The sequence below is a fragment of the Ptychodera flava genome, chromosome 12, assembly GCF_041260155.1.
Source record: "Ptychodera flava strain L36383 chromosome 12, AS_Pfla_20210202, whole genome shotgun sequence".
Lineage (NCBI taxonomy): Eukaryota > Metazoa > Hemichordata > Enteropneusta > Ptychoderidae > Ptychodera > Ptychodera flava.
In genome coordinates, this window is record NC_091939.1 from 36,503,508 (window position 1) to 36,525,688 (window position 22,181).

The 22,181-nt window shown below is 39.6% G+C and overlaps 1 protein-coding gene across 1 annotated transcript in view; it reads left to right on the forward strand.

Moving 5' to 3' along the window:
• Nucleotides 1-22,181, forward strand: part of LOC139145762 (vacuole membrane protein 1-like) — a 268,119-nt gene that overhangs the window by 129,947 nt on the left and 115,991 nt on the right. Inside the window, 2 exon segments of the mRNA XM_070717066.1 lie at nucleotides 16,271-16,352; nucleotides 18,661-18,712. Coding sequence (XP_070573167.1) covers nucleotides 16,271-16,352; nucleotides 18,661-18,712 — 134 coding nt within the window.

Sequence of the window (22,181 nt, forward strand, 5' to 3'; positions counted from 1 at the left end):
CCAATCACGGCAGAGAAATGACCAAGTATGTTGGCATTTGCTTACAAATTTGGCGTGCATGCTCATTTAGGTTTGACCTCTACCTCGTACGCTACGCTAGGCTTGAGGAAATAGTCAACAAACATGATGTAGATCAAACAAAGCCAACGTATATCGAACGCATATAAACGCGTACGTTCTTGGCACGTTTACACGCCTTCCACAGTCTGGCCGTTGGCGCAGAATGTGCCCTCCTGCGGTGAAAGTGTTAAAGCATAAACAATTTATTTTATTTTTGAAATAAGCAGTCTCGTAATATCAATTGTGCTTTAAGTGACTGTGAAAGATAACAAACAATCCTATGTACCAGAGTTCTGACCTCAGCGTCGAGAGAAATCAAACATGCATGGCGGTTGCCACTACAGGCATTCGCCTAAATGCAAGCAAACCATCACTGATGCACTCGTTGTATGGCAGTGAAGATTTGCTTGCATCATGGAGGTTGAAAGAAATACTTTCTACATCCATGCTTGCATTGAGTTGAATGCCTGTGGTCGCCAGACTCTCTCGGTACAGTGCCTATACAATGTACACGGGATGTTCTTGAATTTTTCTGTACCAGAGCAAAACATCGTGGATTCAGCCTTTTTACTTATCAATTACCGATAAATGATGCATCTGAAATCTGACAAGCCCCTGTCTTGGAGGGCAATCAAAAGTAATCAAAGTGATTTCGGATCTCAGAGCTCAAACGGGGTCACCACTGTGGTCCCACTGTGTGCGTCGATAAATCAAACATGGCTGCCGTCACATGCAGCAAATTTGAATCCTACAGAGATCGTTTTCATTTCAATCAAAGCGGAATATTCACCCTGAACGTTAGCAGTGGTTGTTGGTCGAACCACATCAGGAGAAAGGGTCATGTTGTACATTGTATTTCTTACTGCAGCCAGGAAAGTCAATGCAATTTTTCCATCATCAACTGTGTCAATAACTCTAGCCGCGGTCCACCGGCAAGCTTCGTCAACTGCCTCGACCATTTCCCCCACAGGTGCGTGGAGTTGCCATGTGCCCCTTCTCTCTGAGTATACTACACGGCAACTCCATGCACCTCTGATTTCCCCCTCTAATAAGTAAGAGTGTCCATACTGATACAATAAAGGTTTCTGGCCAGCAATTCATGTGATTTTTGGAGATATCACAGGATAGGGCACCACAGCTCTTGGAAGTAAAAAACTGGCGCACGCTTGCTATTGGTAGCTTTTGCATGAATAAACTGTACTTGTGGAAGGAACGTTGCATGCCGTTCTGGTCACATTTGCATTTGATCTATACGCGTTACTGAAATGAAGCATCAAAAAATAGGAAGCTTAATGAAAATGATTGAAGAACGATATTATGTTTCGCCATATTTCTAAAGCTTATTTTAGAGTCTAAATTTAAAAAAATAGATAACTTGACGTTGAAAAATGGGGAGTTCATTTTTTCCTGTCAACATAGTTCCATGTGCAAGCATATGTATGTGCCCTTGGTATCAGAGTGAGTTGTCACATAGACCCACAAATTTTTCTTGAGGGTCTATGGTTGACACAGGCCTGATGTTCCTATCATAGCACCAACTGGATAAGATTAACTTAACAATGGAACATTAACACCTCTGGGGATTATTGATATTGCGGTAATTGTTGGTAGTGATTAGCCAACAGTATCGCTAGTGCATCAGATCATCTTGCAGTTTGTTTATCGAAAACACTGCGGGGTGCGTATGCGGTGTCCCCTAGACAAAACACTATAGCAGAGGCCATTCATTTTGCGTGAACGATAGTACAATAAAGGATTAACTTCTTATCAGTCCGGGTTATGTCCATAGAGAGGATAGTACGATTGACCAATCAGCGAACCTGCCGCCGCCAACGTCATGAATACGTAACCATGCAAACCTTGGCTCGTACATTGCAACGAGTTTGGAACTTTTCGGCTTGATTTCGCCCTTTATTTTTAGCACTGGGTAGTTTTTAGTTGTAGACGTTACGCACAATGTTCAGTGCGGCCGAGATGGTGACCAACACAAGTGGTTAGTACATTGAAAATTACTTATTTGGATGAATTTCCTGGCCGGGTACGGCTCTTAGAAATCAGCATTTGACCCTTGTAAATCTACAGTAAGTTATTTGTCGCCAAATATCGCCTATTTTTGGTCAAATTTCAATTTAACCTTGCCATCTGCAGTATGCAGAATTTTTCAAGCTTTACAAAGATGGGTCAACTGTTTTAGTCGGTCATCGGAGCACGATGGAGCACGATTTTTTCGATCACCATGCGTTTCCCGGTACGATTGACCCTTCGCTCAGAAAAACGCGCGCCGGATCAATCGCCGAGAAGTTAACCAAAAGCTGGAAAAGAGAACGAAAAACGTCCAATAACTCTTTGTCGAATATGGTCAAGGGTAAAGAAACTCCGAAAACTATTCCTGAAGAAATCTTACAATTTTTAACACGGTAGAACGTCGCCAATCGACTGGAGCTAAGATACTTCAGGGTAGCTAACAGTCTCACTCGATCGGTGGATCTGTCAGGTCATATCGCGATCTGAACAAAGTGAACCAACGTAACCTTTGACCCTTGTTACATATACAGTACGTGATTGGTTCTTGCCTTAATTTCATTACATATACGGTACGCCATTGGCTCTTCCCTACTATCCTCTATATGGACATAACCCGGACTGCTTATGAGTAAAGTTACATTGCTTTTGCCAGTTTTTGTTGAATTGCTGCGGTAATTCCATTGACTAGGGAACATGTTGAAGCAACCAAATTCGACAGAAAAAGTGCAGGAGAGAAAATGGTAGGTAGTGTCATAGAGATATAATTGCTATTGTTTGGCTTCATTTCGTTGTCATCATAAATGCCATCATTTAATACCACTATCTCACAAAAACTAATTTGCGTCCGGCATTGAGGTGAAATCCATATTTTTAACTTTTATTTTTATAAAGTTATCAGTTAACGTCGAGGTTTACAAAGTGCATATTTTTCCTATATGTTGCACATGAACCTTTTTCACGTTTTACACCCATCTGCCCATTGCGCGATGTCATCTTACCTTGAGCATTGAGCATGTACTTTGACAATTTTCCATCTATCGACGGTTTCCTTGAGTGAAATTCAGAGTCTCTAAATTTATAATCTCGTTTTGAAGAAACCGATTTGCCAACCGTTTTAAAGTCAATGCGTATCCTTAGAGTGACAGTGAGAATAGATAGTTGTGTAAATAACCAAATGGTACTGGTGTGTATTTTATCGGTCGTGCACCGATGTAGTTCTAAAAAGTTACATGTAAAACTTCCAGGCTTCGAGGTTCTGTTATCCGACATGTCGTAGCGTAGTTCTGTGAGAACTAATAGTAATACAGACAAAGTTTGGGTTTCCGACGGTTTCTGTGTATGAGCTGATTATCAAGTTGAAATTACTGTAAGTGCATGTGGATAGTCTATGCTGCTGGCGCTCGGCGTGGCGGGAATATGTGTCACGTACAAACATAACCTCTACAGCTGTCATCGACGGCTTTCGTGTTTTTGAAGAATATAGTAAACCATAGATAAAGCCAGACCTTTTTTGCGCGGATATATTTCTGAAAACCTCGGCTCAGAGGCAAAGTTGATGTCGTCTCGTACACCCTGTACGAGTCTTGGCTGTGGCCTTGACATGACACAAGCAGACATACTTCACCAGTTCGTTTACACTCTAAATAGCCTTGTTCACGGTTACAGGTTTGTTACTAAATATAGCTGTACGCGCGCGACATCGGACACGCAGCTTGAAATGCGGACAAATTTTATCAATGTTGCATGCGTGGCTATTTTTGCAGCTTGTACTCTGAGTCGTGAATATGTTTTTTAGTATTCACTGTTACACTAGCAGTCGCCCACTGAGATGTATTTTCGTCGTTCTTGCATGCGTAATTTTCAAAAGCGTAATCTAAAAATGCGGACAAATATTTATTTTTGCATATTAATGAGAGAACAGTGACGTAAACTGTGAACGGCCCTATTAGGAGACGTATAAAATATATCCCATAAACCCCCATGTGACTACAATAAAACAACCACCGCTGCCAACGTTGAGACGTACGTCTGTGGTCTGACACATGCGCATATCGCGACTGCTCAACTCCGCCTATCAAGGAAAACAAAGTTCTTGCCATGGACGGACGGAAGACACTTTCACATGGTCTTCCGGACGTTTTTAGCTGAGGACTCACAATTGATGTAACCATCAGATAGCCAGTCATTTCATGTCTTCGCCCAAGGTCCGGACCGTGCTTCGTCGTTCCGGCCGTTGATGATCGACATCGTGTCGTGACCAAAAATGAAAAAGAACGCATCAGGGCCACCGCTGGAATACACTACTGTACTAGTCAGGCAACCGGCGATCAACAATGCTTCCCCTTTTCAAAACCGCGCACCGTTGCGCACCCACGTGTTAGGCAGCGTTAGAAAGCTGGTTTTCTGCCCCTTCGAATGATATAAGAAATAACTAAGTAAGCTAGAACTACGATCGTAAAACGCCCGCAAAAATGAGTCAACTGTCAACGTTAAAATCGCAGGCAAGTGTAATGTTGATTTGCGTATTTCAATGACTAACTTCAAAATGATGTAACGAGAAAAATCTCGCACGTGCCGCCCTCCAAAGCTGCCATTTAAAAGTGTAGATCATTTTGGAGATATTTTCATCCGAAAGACACCGAATATCTGTCAACTGGGGTTAAAAAAACCCGCCGAAAGTTGCCAATGGGCTCGTTCCCGCAAAATCGTACGTTCACTTCCGCATTCACCAATTTAAATACGGAGTGTCTATTACCACGCGCGTGGCAATAGCCAAGTTGGCTATTGCCACGCGCGTGGAAATAGCCAAGGTGGCTATTGACACGCTAAGATATTTTTGGAGACAGATTTTGTCAACTGATTGAACTAAACTTTTCCAAGTTTGTGTAGAAATTGGCTCAAGTAAGTGTAATTGTATATTTCTGTAAAGATTCACCTTGCGCTCGGGACGTTGGCCTGATCACAGGCGTGCTGTTTTCTGGGTAGTTTCTATAAGTGTAGTTTATTCTACGTTTCGACGTTCTCTTCCGTAGCCTAATCACCAAGGTAAGAAACAGAATTATCCGGCCTGCCAAGAAAACTGCTCGTTCTAGTCGAAAAATAAGCACAAATCCTTCATTGAGTAACCTAGTTAGATGCGGAAGGATCTAGGCTGTCCAAAAAACACACTCATGTCACGATAAAATGACAACTTCAGGAGAAATCTGCCGTGTTTTGACAAACTAGGCATTTCTGGCGTCCAACGTTGTAATAACGCAACTCATTATCATAATTGTACGCCGTCCGCATCGCTGATTGGTCCGTGAGCAACGCCATCAACGGCATCAGACTGAGATGCACCACTTTCTATGTGCAGACACCGTCCATTATGTTAATGAGTTGCGTTATTACAACGGTGGCCATCAGAAACGCCGATGTTGTCAAAACGCGGCAGATTTCTTCGAAAGTTTTCATTCTATCGTGACATGAGTGCGTTTTTTGGACAGCCGAGGTCCTTCCGCATCTAACTAGGTAACTCAATGAAGGATTTGTGTTTATTTTTCGACTAGAACGTGCAGTTTTCTTGGCAGGCCGGATAATTCTGTTTCTTACCTTGGTGATTAGGCTACGGAAGAGAACGTCGAAACGTAGAATAAACTACACTTATAGAAACTACCCAGAAAACAGCACGCCTGTGGCCTGATGGTCGACGAAGCTTGGGGACGACCGGTCTGTGTGCAGTCTCTGCGATTGACAGTATACAGCATGCTCATTCATGCATCATGACAAAAGATACCATTTAAAAAGAACTTGTCAGGAAAGCAACTCAAAATTTACTCATTTTAACCCAAGAGAAAATGTTTCCGGGGCGAGAAAACCAACCTGACCTGCCGCAAACGTCTGCAGTCTATGACATTTGACCACGTGACCTATCTGTCAGTACGTCATCACGTCAACGAACTAAGTGCATGTGCTATACGCGACGTCAGAACTTTCGAATGGAGGCCCCAGTGAATGTTTAATTCTGTGGCACGAAACTTCTTACAGTGACTCCCGGTTTTAATTTTTTGATTTGGTATAAAGAAACTGGTTGGACGACTGGTTGACATTTGTGAGAGAAAATGTTTAGTCTTTCAGTTTCGCTCATTTTTCATGTAACACAAGTTATGCAAGGCATGATTGAAGCCATACTAACGTAGCTATGTGAAGTGAATGGTCGAGCTCCAGGTTGGTAACGACAGTAAAGACTAGTCGCAAAAACTTTGCGAATCGTTCTTTTTCCCTGAAAACATGTGCGAGGCAAAGATTGCTGATGACAAACGATGATGATGACCCGAAGATCAATGGATGTAGTCCGTTGCGCGTTTTCATTAGGGATGGACCATTAGATCTTGGGAGGGGGGGTGGTCACAATGAAGTTGTGAAAATTTTTTTTTTACTATTGTAAATTTCTAAAAAAATTTTTTTTTCCAATTGAGATTAGCTGTGCTTATTTTTTTTTCAGAGTAAATTTTCAGATTTATAATTTTTTTTTAGTTCGTTGCTGTCTGAGGATAAAGAGGGCAAAGATGTGGTGCAAAGCACCACAAGCTGCCACGCAAGTGGTCATGGGGGGAGGTCAGGAGGGGGGTGTTGCCCCCTGCCGTTGGAGCTTTTGAAAAATAGAATTTAAAATGGTGTTATATGGTGGCACTTTAGGAGTATTTTTGTGGGGGGAGGTCAGGAGGGGGGTGTCCGCTTCCTGCCGTTGGAGTTTTTGAAAAATAGAGATTGAAATGGTGTTATTTGGTGGCACTTGGGGAGTATTTTTGCGGGGGGAGGTCAGCAGGGGGGGGGTGTCCCCACTCCTGCTGTTGGAGCTTTTGAAAAATAGAGATTGAAATGGTGTTATATGGTGGCACTTTAGGAGTATTTTTGTGGGGGGAGGTCAGGAGGGGGGTGTCCCCTTCCTGCCGTTGGAGTTTTTAAAAAATAGAGATTGAAATGGTGTTATTTGGTGGCACTTGGGGAGTATTTTTGCGGGGGGAGGTCAGCAGGGGGGGTGTCCCCACTCCTGCCGTTGGAGCTTTTGAAAAATAGAGATTGAAATGGTGTTATTTGGTGGCACTTGGGGAGTATTTTTGCAGGGGGAGGTCAGGAGGGGGGTGTCCCCCCTCCTGCCGTTGGAGTTTTTGAAAAATAGAGATGAAAATGGTGTTATTTGGTGGCACCTGGGGAGTATTTTTGCGGGGGAGGTCAGGAGGGGGGTGTCCCCCCCTCCTGCTGTTGGAGTTTTTGAAAAAATAGAGATTAAAATGGTGTTATTTGGTGGCACTTGGGGAGTATTTTTGCAGGGGGAGGTCAGGAGGGGGGTGTCCCCCCTCCTGCTGTTGGAGTTTTTGAAAAATAGAGATGAAAATGGTGTTATTTGGTGGCACTTTGGGAGCATTTATTTTCAGATTACACATCTTCCTCTGAAACATGGTCTTCTTGCTCCTCAGTAGCTTCCTCTAGTTTTGAATATTAACTATTTTGGTTTCCTGGCTTCCGTTTTTACTGCGTGGTGAAATGCCTACATTCACCCACCAAACATCATGCATATCTCATGATTTACAGTTGATTTTGACAAGCTGAGAAGCTGTTTGCAAAATATAGTGAAATTTGCATATTTGTGTTGCCCTTTTTTGATCAAAACATCTATTTCTCTGTAGCAGCATGTCCAAACTGATTGGATGTGTATAGATGTGGTGAAATTTCAATATTTGTCTTTTTAGGGCAATTTATGCCATTCATGATCAAAAAATCTGTATTCTCTGAAAGGGCTTGTCCAATTTCTTTGGAATTCGCTACATAAGTCCCTTAAGATTTGTTTAAATCATGCTCTTTTTTGTGGTGGAAAAATTCTTCAGATAATTGTCATTCAGCATTTGCTACACACAAGTTTACGATTATTCATGCAGATTTATTCAGTATTTGCTATCGAGAAACTTTCAAAGTTCAACCCTTTTGTGTGTTTTTGTGTTGGGATTTGTTGGATAGATGGCACTCTATGTAGTGTATTGTTGAATGTTAAAAAATGTGTTGCTATTGTTTTTTGAGGCTGTTTTTTGAGAAAAAAGAATTGAAAATGCCTTTTTAAAAGCAAAATAATACATAAAGACTTGGTATGTTGTTTTATCATTATTGACGTGTTTCTACTTGTTCACCCATTCTTGCATTCATCATTGCAATAAAATGCTGTGAAAAAAATGAACCTGATGTGGCCTGCATCTGTTTACCTTGATCTTAAAAGGCAAATATAACTTTGTCTTGACAACCATACCATAGTTTCAATGTTTTACCTAGTGTACCTGCTTGGTTTGTACGCAGGAAACAAGTAGAAAACAGGCTCTATAATTTTATAATTTTCAAGTGATCAGAATACAAAAGTCCTGAAAAGATAAGATAATCACAACTTCCAGTATAAGGGATACAGTCATTCTAAATGTATAAATTAAAATCAAAAATGTGCCTGGAGGATCTACTAAAAATACATAAAGTTGCTTCCTGTCGGTAAAATCTAAAAAAAATTCAAGATTTTACAGACTTTTGCAGATTTTTTTTTACGCCTTTGTCTTCTTATTTATTTATTTTTTTTTGCAAACTAGTTTGAAGATTTTTTTTTTCCTAACTTTCTGCTCTGAAAATTGTTTTTTTCTGTTTTTGACCACCACCCCCCCTCCCAAGGTCTAATGGTACGTCCCTTAGACGTGACGGTCGGTCATGTTTTACTTCTGATGTCGAGCAACAGATTACGTTTGTTTCAGAACATTTACCGAATTATCAGCAAAAAAAATATGGATTCAGGACGTGAACCATTGAGAGAGTCAATTATCGGTCAGAAAAACATCTCAGAATTATCGTTCCAAACCATGGCGTGGCAATAGCCAGGTTGTCTATTGCCACGCCCGTGGCAATAGCCTCGATTTAAATATTCATGAAAACTGCCCCTCTGCGATTGGCCAATACAAAAGGTCATGACTTCAGCAAATGTCTCCTATTTTAGAGTGTACACAAACTGTTCACTGTTCAGTCACATTTGGGTGCGTCATACGGATGATATCATTATTCATAGGGGTATCAGACTAAAGTGGGTAAATAGTAGAGTTTTCTCAAGAAATGTAAAATGAAAAAGGACAGTCATATTCATCAATTGCAAAGAATGCTGAAATGCTACACTTTTTAATCGCAAATTGATGGCAGAGTTTGTATTTTGACCTCAATGTATCCAATCGAGAAAGTAAACTTGGTTTGACCCAAAGTTTGAATATGTGTTGTCTTGTCTCCCGCGGCCGAGCCCGGAAACTGTGATGTTTCATACTTCGAATTCTTAGAGCTAACAAATCGTTACAATCAGCGGACATGAAATTGCTATTTTCAAATTGCCGTCACCGAAAAAATACAGAGAAATGAGACAACACGGTGAAAAAAAGGCATGTCATCAATGGTGTTGATAACCTACCTTTCGCTTCTAATCTCCCAGTGCAAAACGGGTACCTTTTCAAACCACTCGTGACTCAGAACCCAACTCGCCCGATACCAACTCGCCTGAATTCAGTTTGTTGGGCAAGGCAACAATAGCTTTTCCTGCAAACGTAGACAGACCTGCACTGTGCACTTAAAGGAATAGTTGGCGAGATCTTTTCGAAACTGAAAATATAGCTAAAGAAGGAGCTATCTCTCAATCAGTACGGCCGAGGCAAACCTTAGCTGAGCTTTCACACTAACTAAGGGGACAGAGCATTTTTAAACGAAAACGGCGATGTCAAGGAAAGGCGATGACTTATTTTCTAAAGTTGAAGAAAATGCTTAAAATTAGGTGTGTTAGTCAATCAATCGAAATATTTTTGTTCCAATTGATAAAATCATACACAGTCTCGATTCTATCATCCATTAATTGATATTTATAGACTAAATCGACAACGAAGGGTGCATATAGGTACGCGGTACAAACGTGTTATCTAAAACAACGGGTGAGTTGGTTTCGGGCGAGTTGATTCTGAACAGCTGGAGAAAGTGCGAGTTAATTGTCATTCGTGCAAAACGGTCACCAAAACTTCAGGAAAATAGGAAATCAATTAAATTTACCGCAGGCAACACATAGGCAAAAGCAATTTAACTTTATTCATAGAAAGTCAATGATTTACTTCTGAATCAGTAATTTATCGGTCGTGCAAAATGAACGGCCTCTGCTTTATGAGACACCCAGCAGTGTTTTGATAAACAAACTGAAAGATTATCTGCCAAACTTCATGCACATAGCAATAGTGCTGTCAGCTAATCTCTTTGTGGTATAGGGATATTCCCAGCGGTTTCCCTAAGTACCGGTATATTGGGGCTTCGATGTACCAACAATTATTGCGATCGCAGTAAAAGTCTTCAGTTTATCACCCAAGTTGGTCAGGTAAGGACTCAGGTTTCAGTTACCATGTAAGTTAATATAGTCTTTCCCTATTTGGGATATGGCTGCTGAGAGGTAGGGGTTCTTTTCTTTAGCGGCCATTTGTGTGGCACAATCCCAGGTGCCGCACAAATAAGTGCTGTCATTCTTTTTAAGGAGCAACCACTTCAGTCTTGGAAGTCATGTATGGTCATTTCTTTTTTCTTCATTGGTTACTCATGTCAAATTAGCCCCTCCATTTGACTGTGGGACTCTTAGGCAAGTTGTGTTAAATGGTTTTGTATTATGTTATAGAAATGAAAAAATCGGCCAGGATTTTAGTTTCTGTAAATAATACTTACCATTTAACACAAATGGTTCTCCCACCCTCCTCCCCATGCTTGACATTGTAGTTCATTTAATTTGGTTGGATGATAAAATTGTAATGGGCTTACTCTTTGTAGGGCAAGCTGGGAATGTTATGTTCTCTCTGTGGGAAGTCTACAGATACAGTAACTTAAGTTGGAGAGAGGGGGTCAGCTGCTTTATAGCAAATAAGGGACCCCCTAAGTAAGGGAAACCATAACTTTAATAATAATCAGACATATTTTTCAGCATGCCCAACTTTAACATATCAGGCATACATATATCAGAGATTTCTGTATGTTCAATATTTTTCAGCGTGCTCTTCGAGCGCATCACTTTAATATATCAGACATTTTTCAGCACGCCCTTCCTGTGCATGACTTTAATATACAAGACATATATATCAGAGATACAGTAAAAAATTGGCCGACTAGCGGAAAATACAGTACTGGTTAAAATAAAGAGCAAAGTTAAAACAAATACAGTAAAATACTAATCGACCAGCGGGAGATAAAACACTTGCAAAGCAGAGACTAAAATGCGCAGACGTTTCGGGTGCAACCCTTCGTCAGTACTAAAAACTCGCTACAGAAACGGGAAAACACAAGAAAGAAAAACAGCCAATCAAACAAGGGAACGATCAAACGCGTTAAAATATGCATTCATACCGGCTGGTGCCAGAGTACCGAGTTTAAAAATAGTGGCCTGTTCGAGTTTATGGCGGGTAGAGTCTGTGGTGGAAATTATAGCAGACACTGCCATGTCAGACCGACCGCGGTGGGGTGGTGTACAAAAATGCTTGGCCACCGGATATGCGAGCTTGTTGTCGGTCACAGTGCGAAGATGTTCAGCAAAGTGATCGCCTAGGCGACGCTTTGTTTCGCCAATATATAGCATGCTGCAGCGTCTGCATTTGATGCAATAGATGATATTAGCCGACGTGCATGTGAACACGCCGGAAACATTGACTCTACCACGCGGGCCCTGAATGAAATTGGTTGTAAAAGTATGCGGGCAGGTGTTACACACTCGACGGTCACATGATGATGTTCCAGTAGCGCAGTCGCGATTAGGTAAACTGGAACGCACCAGCCAGTCTTTGATGTTCGTGTCACGTCGAAATGCCATGATGGGAGGTACGGAAAAAATATTCTGTGTATTGGGGAGTTGGTTAAGATGGAAAACTCCTCAAAGATGATTTTACGGATTCTATGATTAAAAGGATGGTATGTTAATACAAGAGGAATGCGATCGCATTGAGAACGGGTAGTTGACTTTAACGCATCCTCCTGTGTTAGTGGTTCAACGCGCTCTTTGGCTTTGTCCACTACAGAGCGGGGATAACCCCGAGCCGAGAACCAAGTGCTAATAGTGTCAAGCTGCTGCTCAAAATCCTTTTGGTCAGAGCAAATGCGCCGAGCGCGTAGAAACTGTGAAAATGGAATGGATTCCTTGCACCGACGGGGGTGAGATGAGCTGAATAGAACATATGCATGAGAGTCTGTGGATTTATAATGTATGGAGGTAGACAGCGAGTCCCCATTGATATAAACTGATATGTCAAGAAATGCAACCGATGTGTCTGAAATAGTGGAAGTAAATTCCAGTGCGGGGTGAAAATGTGAAACGAAATCAATAAAATTATCCAATTCTGTGCGTGAACAAGATGCTGCACCAAAGCAGTCATCAATATACCGTTTAAAGAGCTCCGGAATGTGACCGGTATATGTTTGTATTATCTGTTTTTCGATGTAACCAACGAATAAACAAGCGTAAGAAGGTCCCATGCGTGTACCCATGGCAACACCGCGAACTTGTGTGTAGAATTCACTATTAAAGGTGAAGCAATTTAAAGTTAACACTAATTCAGCTAAGCGAATTAAAACGTTTGTGGGTGGATCCATAACGTCGCGTCGGTCAAGAAAATATGCGAGGGCCTGGAGACCATCCTTATGAGGGATGGAAGTATAGAGGGCCTTAACATCAAGTTGAAGATCTTGATGGCATGAGATGTGTCTTTGACAAAAGTTGGGAGTGTATTAAACTCGAACAGGCCACTATTTTTAAACTCGGTACTCTGGCACCAGCCGGTATGAATGCATATTTTAACGCGTTTGATCGTTCCCTTGTTTGATTGGCTGTTTTTCTTTCTTGTGTTTTCCCGTTTCTGTAGCGAGTTTTTAGTACTGACGAAGGGTTGCACCCGAAACGTCTGCGCATTTTAGTCTCTGCTTTGCAAGTGTTTTATCTCCCGCTGGTCGGTTAGTATTTTACTGTATTTGTTTTAACTTTGCTCTTTATTTTAACGAGTACTGTATTTTCCGCTAGTCGGCCAATTTTTTACTGTATTCCTTCACACTTGCTGCAGTTTTATCCCTCTTTTGAGGTCATTTGTAATTTATATCAGAGATATCAGGATGTTTCATATTTTTCTCTGCGCCCTTCAGGCGCCATACTTTAATAAATCAGAGATATATGCCAGAGACATCTTGATGTTTGCTAAGTGAAAGTGTACCGTTATGAAATCTGCATTTCATATGAAAAGCATGATACTTTTCTGTTCTCTCTATGAGAATTCAGTATGAGAAAGCAACATGCACAAATATTTCACAATATATATTTGATACAGTGACTTATTTTAGAGAGAGAAAAATGACAAGATATATTTTGTTCTCATTGATGCAACTGTTTTCCTTTGTGTCTCAGGTTTTCTGTAGAATGATGCTTTTTTATGACCAAAATAACAGTTAAAAAGGCAGTTTTTGTCATTATTAGCTGTGCTTTTATGGTTTCAATGTTACAAGAAAAGGTCATCTCAGACACTGCACACACCAGATTTGGCTAAAATGCCTCTCTATGGCTGCTCAGGAGATTTAATTGGATGGCTGGCAAGTCTTACCACCCATCAAAATTTTCAATTTACTGCTTTTTCCTCTGATATGAATGATTGACATCCATTTCTGTTCAGGACATCTGGTTAAGCATAGAAAGTGTGAAATACATTCACAGCTCATTCAAAATGTACTGTTTTCAAACTTTAAGATTGACACTTGAAATTCCTATCTTACAACTGACATGTCAACAATTTCATTAAAACACAGAATGACTGTTAAAATATAAATGTATGTAAAATATATATATATATATATAATATATATATATATATATATATATATATATATATATATATATATATATATATATATATATATATATATATATATATATATATACAGACCCGCCAGAAAGTATTTACGCACCTCAAAAATAAACATTTGGCAAAAAATATAACTCAAAAAATCGCACCAATGTGACTTATTTCCAAAAATAATTGATCTGCAGAAGGTTTAACCCATTTTAATCAATGCAGACCTGTTGTTGGACGTTAAATACAAACGTACGGCGAGTGTTTTCAAGATAGCGAAATTTCCTATGGAAATTTCAATGGCGACGTACTCATTTGCATATCATTTGCATATAATTAACTTTGGCGCCAAAGTCCATGCAGTTAAATTTCTTCCATTCATATTCAAATATCGATCAATCAGGGTTTTTTAAATATAATTCTGATTAAATTTTGGGGCGGGAAAATCTGCCAGACTTGCTTATGAATATTCTGATAGAGGTCGTCGGAGGTTACTGTATAATTTCTGTTTGTAAACATTGCGTGACTGAAGCATGCCAAAAGTTCGCGAACTTCCGGAATATATGAAAGGACAAATAGAGGCACTTCATACTCAGGGTGTCAAAAACCGGGAAATCGCAAGGCAGCTGAGCATATCTGAAGGCAGTGTAAGGTACAACATCAAAAAACTGTCGCAACATGGTACCATGGCCAACGTACAACGGTCTGGACGCCCGAGGCTCACGACTGAATGGGAAGACAGAATGTTGGTGAGGTCCAGTCTGGCTGACAGGTTCAAGACAGCTCGCGAACTCCGTGCAAAATTTCATGAGGACACCGGGAAACTCTTGAGTTTGACTACAGTGAAATCACGTCTTTACAAGGGAGCTAGCCTTCGTGGATGTGTTGCAAAGAAAAAGCCGAAATTGCAACCCCGGCACATTGCAGCACGATTACAATTCGCCAGACGTCATGTGAACTGGACACCGACTCAGTGGTCCCGTGTTATATGGACCGACGAGTCGAAATTTACGGTATTTCGAAGTCGCGGGAGAGTTTACGTAGGACGGCGACCTGGCGAGGAGTACGAAATACACTGCATCCATCCCACTGTCAAGTTTGATGGTGGTAGCGTAATGGTTTGGGGATGTTTCTCAGCTGCTGGCGTTGGCTCAGTTGTTCGTGTCGAGAACACTATGAATCGCTGGAAGTATTTAGACATACTCCAAAATGAAATGCTACCATCGGCACTCAGACTTGTTGGGCCTGATTTTATATTTCAACAAGATAATGCTCCTGTACACACTGCCTTGGATGTGAAATCGTTTCTGCAAAACCCCCAGGATTATGGCTATCCATTTCACGATTTTACAACGTTGGATTGGCCGGCACAGTCTCCAGATTTGAGTCCGATCGAAAACCTATGGGAGTTTATCGATTTAGAAGTGCATTCTCGTCCGATACACAGTGTTGACGACCTGTACAACCGTATTGTCACTTCGTGGGAACACTTTCAGCAAGGTATTTGCCGGAAACTTGTCAATACTATGCCGAGCCGACTACGAGAGGTCATCCAGCGAAGGGGTGGACATACCCATTATTGATAGTTTGTACGAACGTTCGATTGACCTCATTAATATTCATGTTCTTGACGGTTGTTGTTCCCATAGAGAATCGAACGATTGTCAGACTATCAGATACAGCTCTTTTCATGCCGTGATTTTCTTGCCTTGCGTTGTTCTAAGATCAAAGATTTTTTGCCTTTCATTTGTCACCTATTTACGAAATATAGTTTAATTTTTCCTGAAAACCTTGTACAGTGTGTGCTATTTATTACTTTCGAAACTTTTTCACTGCTGAAACTAGGTGCGTAAATACTTTCTGGCGGGCTGTGTATATTATATATATATATATATATATATATATATATATATATATATATATATATATATATATATATATATATATATATATATATATATATATATAATATATATATATATATATATAATGTATGTCCACCTTTTGTTTTACAGTTGTCCCGTGCAGGGTTCCCCCGTTTTCGAAATTTGGAATAGGGCGGTCACCCTGTTTTCAAAATTTGGAATAGGGGGTCAGCCACTTTTTGACGTCGGCAACAAAATAATCCACCCCCCAGGCCGAAGAAACTGACCAGTCCCTAATATCTTCAGCTGTAATAAACATGACCTTCAGAATGTTCTAGACTATTCTAAACTAATTAAACTGGTCATGGGAATGGGGAGGGAAGAATGACCTGCATAACACAGTCTAGATCTTTATGTTTGTTTTATTTGTAGAATCATTTGTCCAGATGAAGAAGGTACATCCATGAGTATGTGGACAATAATGAGTAAAGTCAGAATAGAAGCATTTATGTGGGTAAGTCAACACCTCAGGTCAATCCTTCATCACTGTTACCTACTTCACATAATGCCATGCTCAGTCCAACTAGCCAATAGAATGAATTTTTATCTATAGTATTAAGAAAATGCATTGTTTAACTTCATACAGCAATGATTTCAGTTTAATAGGATCCAAGTTGTAATATAAAAATGGCAAAAGAAGCATTAGGGGTTGTAATTGTTCAATGTCAAAGATGAAATTTAAAAATCTTAAAGTCAGGGCTCAAAATTAATGTAGATGAGCTTCAAAATGCAGAAATGACAAAAGCTTTTATCTGCCAAAACTAAAAACCTAGACCTTCAATATTTTACAACCAGATATGAACTGAAAATGCTCATGCGTTTCAGTATATATTGCAGTTTTCAGTAAAGTTAAATTTTTTGCCACATGTTTGCTTAATGAAAGTGTTATGATCAACATCATGAACAATATTCACCACAAATTAATAAGGCCATTAAATGTACAAATATGTAATTGGCTGAAATAAAGATGATAAATTTCTTTGACTTTTGTCCTTTGGATTTTGAGCAGGGAAGAAACATTAAGTGCAGCTCAAATCAAGTGAAAACACCTTCAGTAATGTCAATAAAAACACTGTAGTTTATCAATTCATTGAGAGGACACTCGTTAATATTTCTCAGAATAGTCTAGATATCTGTCACCTTCATATGTAGCAAGTGTACAGTAATTTTGACCAACATTACTTACGGTATTACAAAAAGGTCATTAAATATGCAAATAAGCTGTTGACTGACACAGCTATTCGCTTCACAGAAGAGTAAGATACCTGTGAAATCAATATATATACAGGGCTCGAAATTAACTTTTTTCCCTGGTAGTCCTATTGGGCTACCATTTTCTGAAGTTGATAGCCCAGTGACAAGGTCTGGTAGCCCAAGCATGAATGAATAGGTGTTTTGTAAGGGATATTTTTATTTATATCTAGACAATGGAAAGATTTTTTTTGCATGATTCTATCCAGGAAGTAAATTTTCTAGTCATTTGACATCAATACCTGCAGATCATAGCCTTAGGAGAACGGTGACACCTCAAAGTTTGACGACCTTGTATTCACACATACACAGAGCTTATATACAAATTTTGATGTTCGCCAATTCAAGGCAAAGATTTTTCACTCAGCACGCGTAAACGTAAAATGGCTAAAATAGATTAGCTATGAATTTCTAGATGACAACTTGGTACAGTCATGTTCCTTATACTTTCGTGGCAATTCTGGCAATATTTCTCCACCATATTACGCTATCATGGGATGACCTTGTACACTTCGGAAAGTGTAATTTGTGGATGGCTCGACAGCTTTTCCTTTGCAGTTTGAATAATTTTGAGTTTGATTGTGATTGATACATTGTGATTAAATAACTATGAAAATGAATTTTCATTGGCCATCATTTCCCAAGCCTGTCATCCAAGTACATCAGTGCAGATAATATTCTATTAAAAGTTTGTCGCAACAAATTTGATTGCACTGTCGCCTTTTAATTTGCGTAACAAAATCATAAAATCATAGTCTGGCCTTTCTGTGTCCAGCGTGGTTGACTGTACCGGTATGAGCATCGGTCATCTCACAACGATCAACATCATGTCGCCCACTAAGTAATTTCATGTTCCAGGTTTTGGTAGTCCATGTGGGCTGCCATTTCATGGATTTGGTAGCCAAAGGGAAAAGTTGGTAGTCTGTGGACACGGGACTACCGCTAATTTTGAGCCCTGATATAGCACTTCCTCAAGTTTGGTAAAATAGATTTGGAGTCAAATTACTAATGACACTAACAGTATCATCATAAATGTTATGAGATTGTCGTCAGTGAAAAGTTTCAAATTTCTTTGATATATGTCGACACTCATCTGTCTCCATGCATCTCCATCAATCCGTGCGTGCGTGCGTCCGTCTGTGTGTGCGTCCGTCCGTCTGTCCATTCATACAGATGTCTCAGAGATTCCTGGAGTGATTTCATTCAAACTTGGTACAAGGATTACTTCATATGTCATACATATGCAAGTCGATTTGTTTTGTGCTACAATATGTCATGTGCTTAGCCATAACTCAGGCACGTTTCAACCGATTCTATTCAACGTTGGTAGAAGGATATTGACCTATGTCATGCATATCCACATTGATTTGTTTTGTGATACAATCCAATATGGCAGCATGGTGGCCATTTTGTTGTCCGGTAGGGTAGAGAATTTTTGTCCCTCATCAATTTGTGGAATTCAATAGGAACAGTTTTTTGATCTCAAAAAAATTATCTTGTCATTTTTGTAGGGTGCTGGCACTGCCATAGGAGAACTACCTCCGTATTTTATGGCTAAGGCAGGTAAGATTCCGGTTTCTTTATTCTGTGAGGTGTTTGCATTTGGTCAGCAAGCTATAGAAAAATACAAATAATGATGTCTTATTAGTGGGGAGTTATAGGTTTGGTCATGTCCATGCATCCCTCTGTGCATGCATCCGGCCGTCTATGGTGCGTCCGTCCGTTCCTCCATTCACGTAGAGTTACCTGGAGTGATTTCATTCAAACTTGATACAAGCATTATTCACTATGTCATACATATGCACGTAAATTTGTTTTGTGATCAGATCAAATATGGCCATGTGACAGCAATTTTGTTTAAAAAGTGGGGACTATGTCATTTACAATGACGTTTTGAAAAAGAGCTGTTTCTAGATCCACTGCAATGAATTTCAGGAAAGATGTTCATCACACATGTCTCTGATAGCATACAATGAGATACCATATGTCAGTATTGCATCAATTAATTGCCAATTTGCATATTTTATAAATTTGTATAATTAGGATTATATGTCTAGAAATACTGCAGCAAATTTGATGAAACTTGGACAGATCTTTAGCACAGTCTCATACGAATTTACAAAGACACCTAGCAGTGTCATATGAATTAATTGCTAATTTGCATATTTAATGAACATTTCTAATTAGCGGGCCATCTCCAGAACCACTGCATCAAATTTGATGAGACGTGGTACAGATGTTAATCTCTCAGGAGTGTAATACTGTGCGAAGACATTAACCCTTTTGACCCCTGATATTGTAATCTGTTGGCATCAGGTCCTTTCCCTGCCTAATATGTATGGTGGCGCTGTTGATCGGCGGCCTTACTCCTCTCTCTATGTTTTTAACGTTTTACCGCTTTTTACCAGTGAATTTCCCTGAAATTTTTATACCCTCTGGTTTTTACGCTCCCATATATGCATATGTATATATGTAAATGGGAGGTATTCATATAAGGTGGCAAAATGGCGTCTGTGTGTATGTATGTATGTATGTCTGTTAGTCAGTCCACATCAAAAACTCCTAAACCGTAGCACCTACTGTCTCAGTATTTGGTATACAGGTGCACCTAGGGGTGGAGATGTGAATTTGTTCAAATGAACATGTCAGTGCCAAAAATATGCAAATGAGGGGGAAAAAAGGAAAAATCCTGCAAATGGCTAAAACTCAGTAAGCATTGGTCAGATTTGGTTGAAACTTGGTATGCAGATTTCTTTAGGTATTCTAAATTATGTGTGCAAAAATTGGGATGAAATTTGCATGCTTGTATTTTTAGGGTATTTTTTCCGTTTTTAGTCAAAAAATCTTGTTCTCTGAAATCGCTCGTGTGATTGCTATGAAACTTAATATTCATGTTCCTCAGAATGACCTCAGTCATGCTTGTACAAATTGTATTGATATTGTCATATTTGTAATTTTGGGGCAATTTTCCCAATTTTTGATAAAAAATTTTTAATCCAAAAACAACTGATTTGATAGCTTTGATATTTGGTATACAGGTATCTAAGATTAATCTCAATATAATGTATTGAAGGTATGCTGAAACTGGCAATTTTTTTTTACCTTCTTGTGTCTATTTATAGACAGAGAAGGTATTAGAGTTGAAAACCAGTATGCTGCTGTCAAGTACTTCCGTCTGTCAAGACTTCCGTCTGTCAAGATCCGTTGACGTCATGCCATTGTGATGGGTCATATCATAAACTGGTGGGGGTGTTCATGGCTCAGGTTGAGGTGTGGCAGAACGATTTTGAGCTATGACAAAAATCAAAAGGGACTTAGCGGCATAGCCACAGTGTTAAGCCTTTCTCCAAGGTTTCTTAGTTGACTACAATCTATTACAGACTACTGAGCTGACGTTAGGGACTGGTCAGTTTCTTCGGCCTGGGGGGGGGGACGGTGGATTATTTTTTGCCGATGTCAAAAAGTGGCTGACCCCCCCTATTCCAAATTTTGAAAACAGGGTGACCCCCCCTATTCCAAATTTCTAAAACAGGGTGGACCCCCCCCCCCCCCTGGGCGCGACAAAGGTAAAACAAAGATGAACATAATATATATATATATATATATATATATATATATATATATATATATATATATATATATATATATATATATATATATATATATATATTATATTTTACATTTTTCATATATTTATATTTTAAATAGTCATTCTATGTTTTAGTGAAATTGTTGACATGTCAGTTGTAAGATAGGAATTTCAAAGTGTCAATCTTAAAGTTTAAATACAGTACATTTTGAATGAGCTGTATTTTGAATGAGCTGTGAATGTATTTCACACTTTCTCTGCTTAACCAGATGTCCTGAACTGTTGTACAGAAATGGATGTCATCATTAATATCAAAGAGGAAAAAGCAGTGAATCAAAACTTTGATGGGTGTTAAGACTTGCCAACCATCCAATTAAATCTACTGAGGAGCCATAGAGAGCTTTTTTAGCCAAATCTGATGTGTACAGTGTCTGAGAGGACCTCCCTTTTCTTGTGTAACATTGAAACCATAAAAGCACAGCTAATAATGACAAAAACTGCCTTTTTTAACTGTTATTTTGTTCATAAAAAGCATCTTTCTACAGAAAACCTATGAAACAAAGGAAATAATTGCATCAATGAGAAGGAAAGATATCTTGTCATTTTTCTATCTCTAAAATAAGTCACTGTATCAAATATATATTGTGAAATATTTGTGCATGTTGCTTTCTCATACTGAATTCTCACAGAGAGAACAGAAAAGTATCAGGAATTTGTCATCCTTTTCATATGAAATGCAGATTTCATAATGGTACACTTTCACTTAGCAAACATCAAGATATCTCTGAAAGTATGGCGCCGGAAGGGCGCGCCAAAAAGTATGAAACATCCTGATATCTCTGATATATATGCCTTGTATATTAAAGTCATGCACCTGAAGGGCATGCTGAAAGATGTATGATATATTAAAGTAATGAGCTTGAAGAGCACTCTGAAAAATATTGAACATACAGATATCTCTGATGTATGTATGCTTGATATGTTAAAGTTGGGCGTGCTGAAAAATATGACTGATTATTAAAGTTACGCGCCCAAAGGGCGCGCCGAAAAATACAACTGAATGATGAATTTTGTGGCTGACACTAGCATTTAAGGCAATGATGAGCCTGTGTCAAAATTCAAAAACACACTGACCCCCCCTATTGGGCATTTCAAAAACATGGTGACCCCCCCTGTCACCAAAGTCAAAAACAGGGTGACCCCCCCCCATGAATCCACTGGCCCCCCCCCCAGGCTGAAGAAACTGACCAGTTTCACTTTGTGTTTGCTCACTCTGTGAGCGCTAGTGTTTGGTACTGAGTTGCGTGGATATCCCCTCATGGCCTCACGTGATCTTGGCCTGTTGCATAATCTGCAGAGATGATCATATGCCTCCGAGTCTGAAAACTGTCATCGTGTAAGCCTGTCAGCATTTTCCTTGCATTTTTTCTCATTTAATTTTGC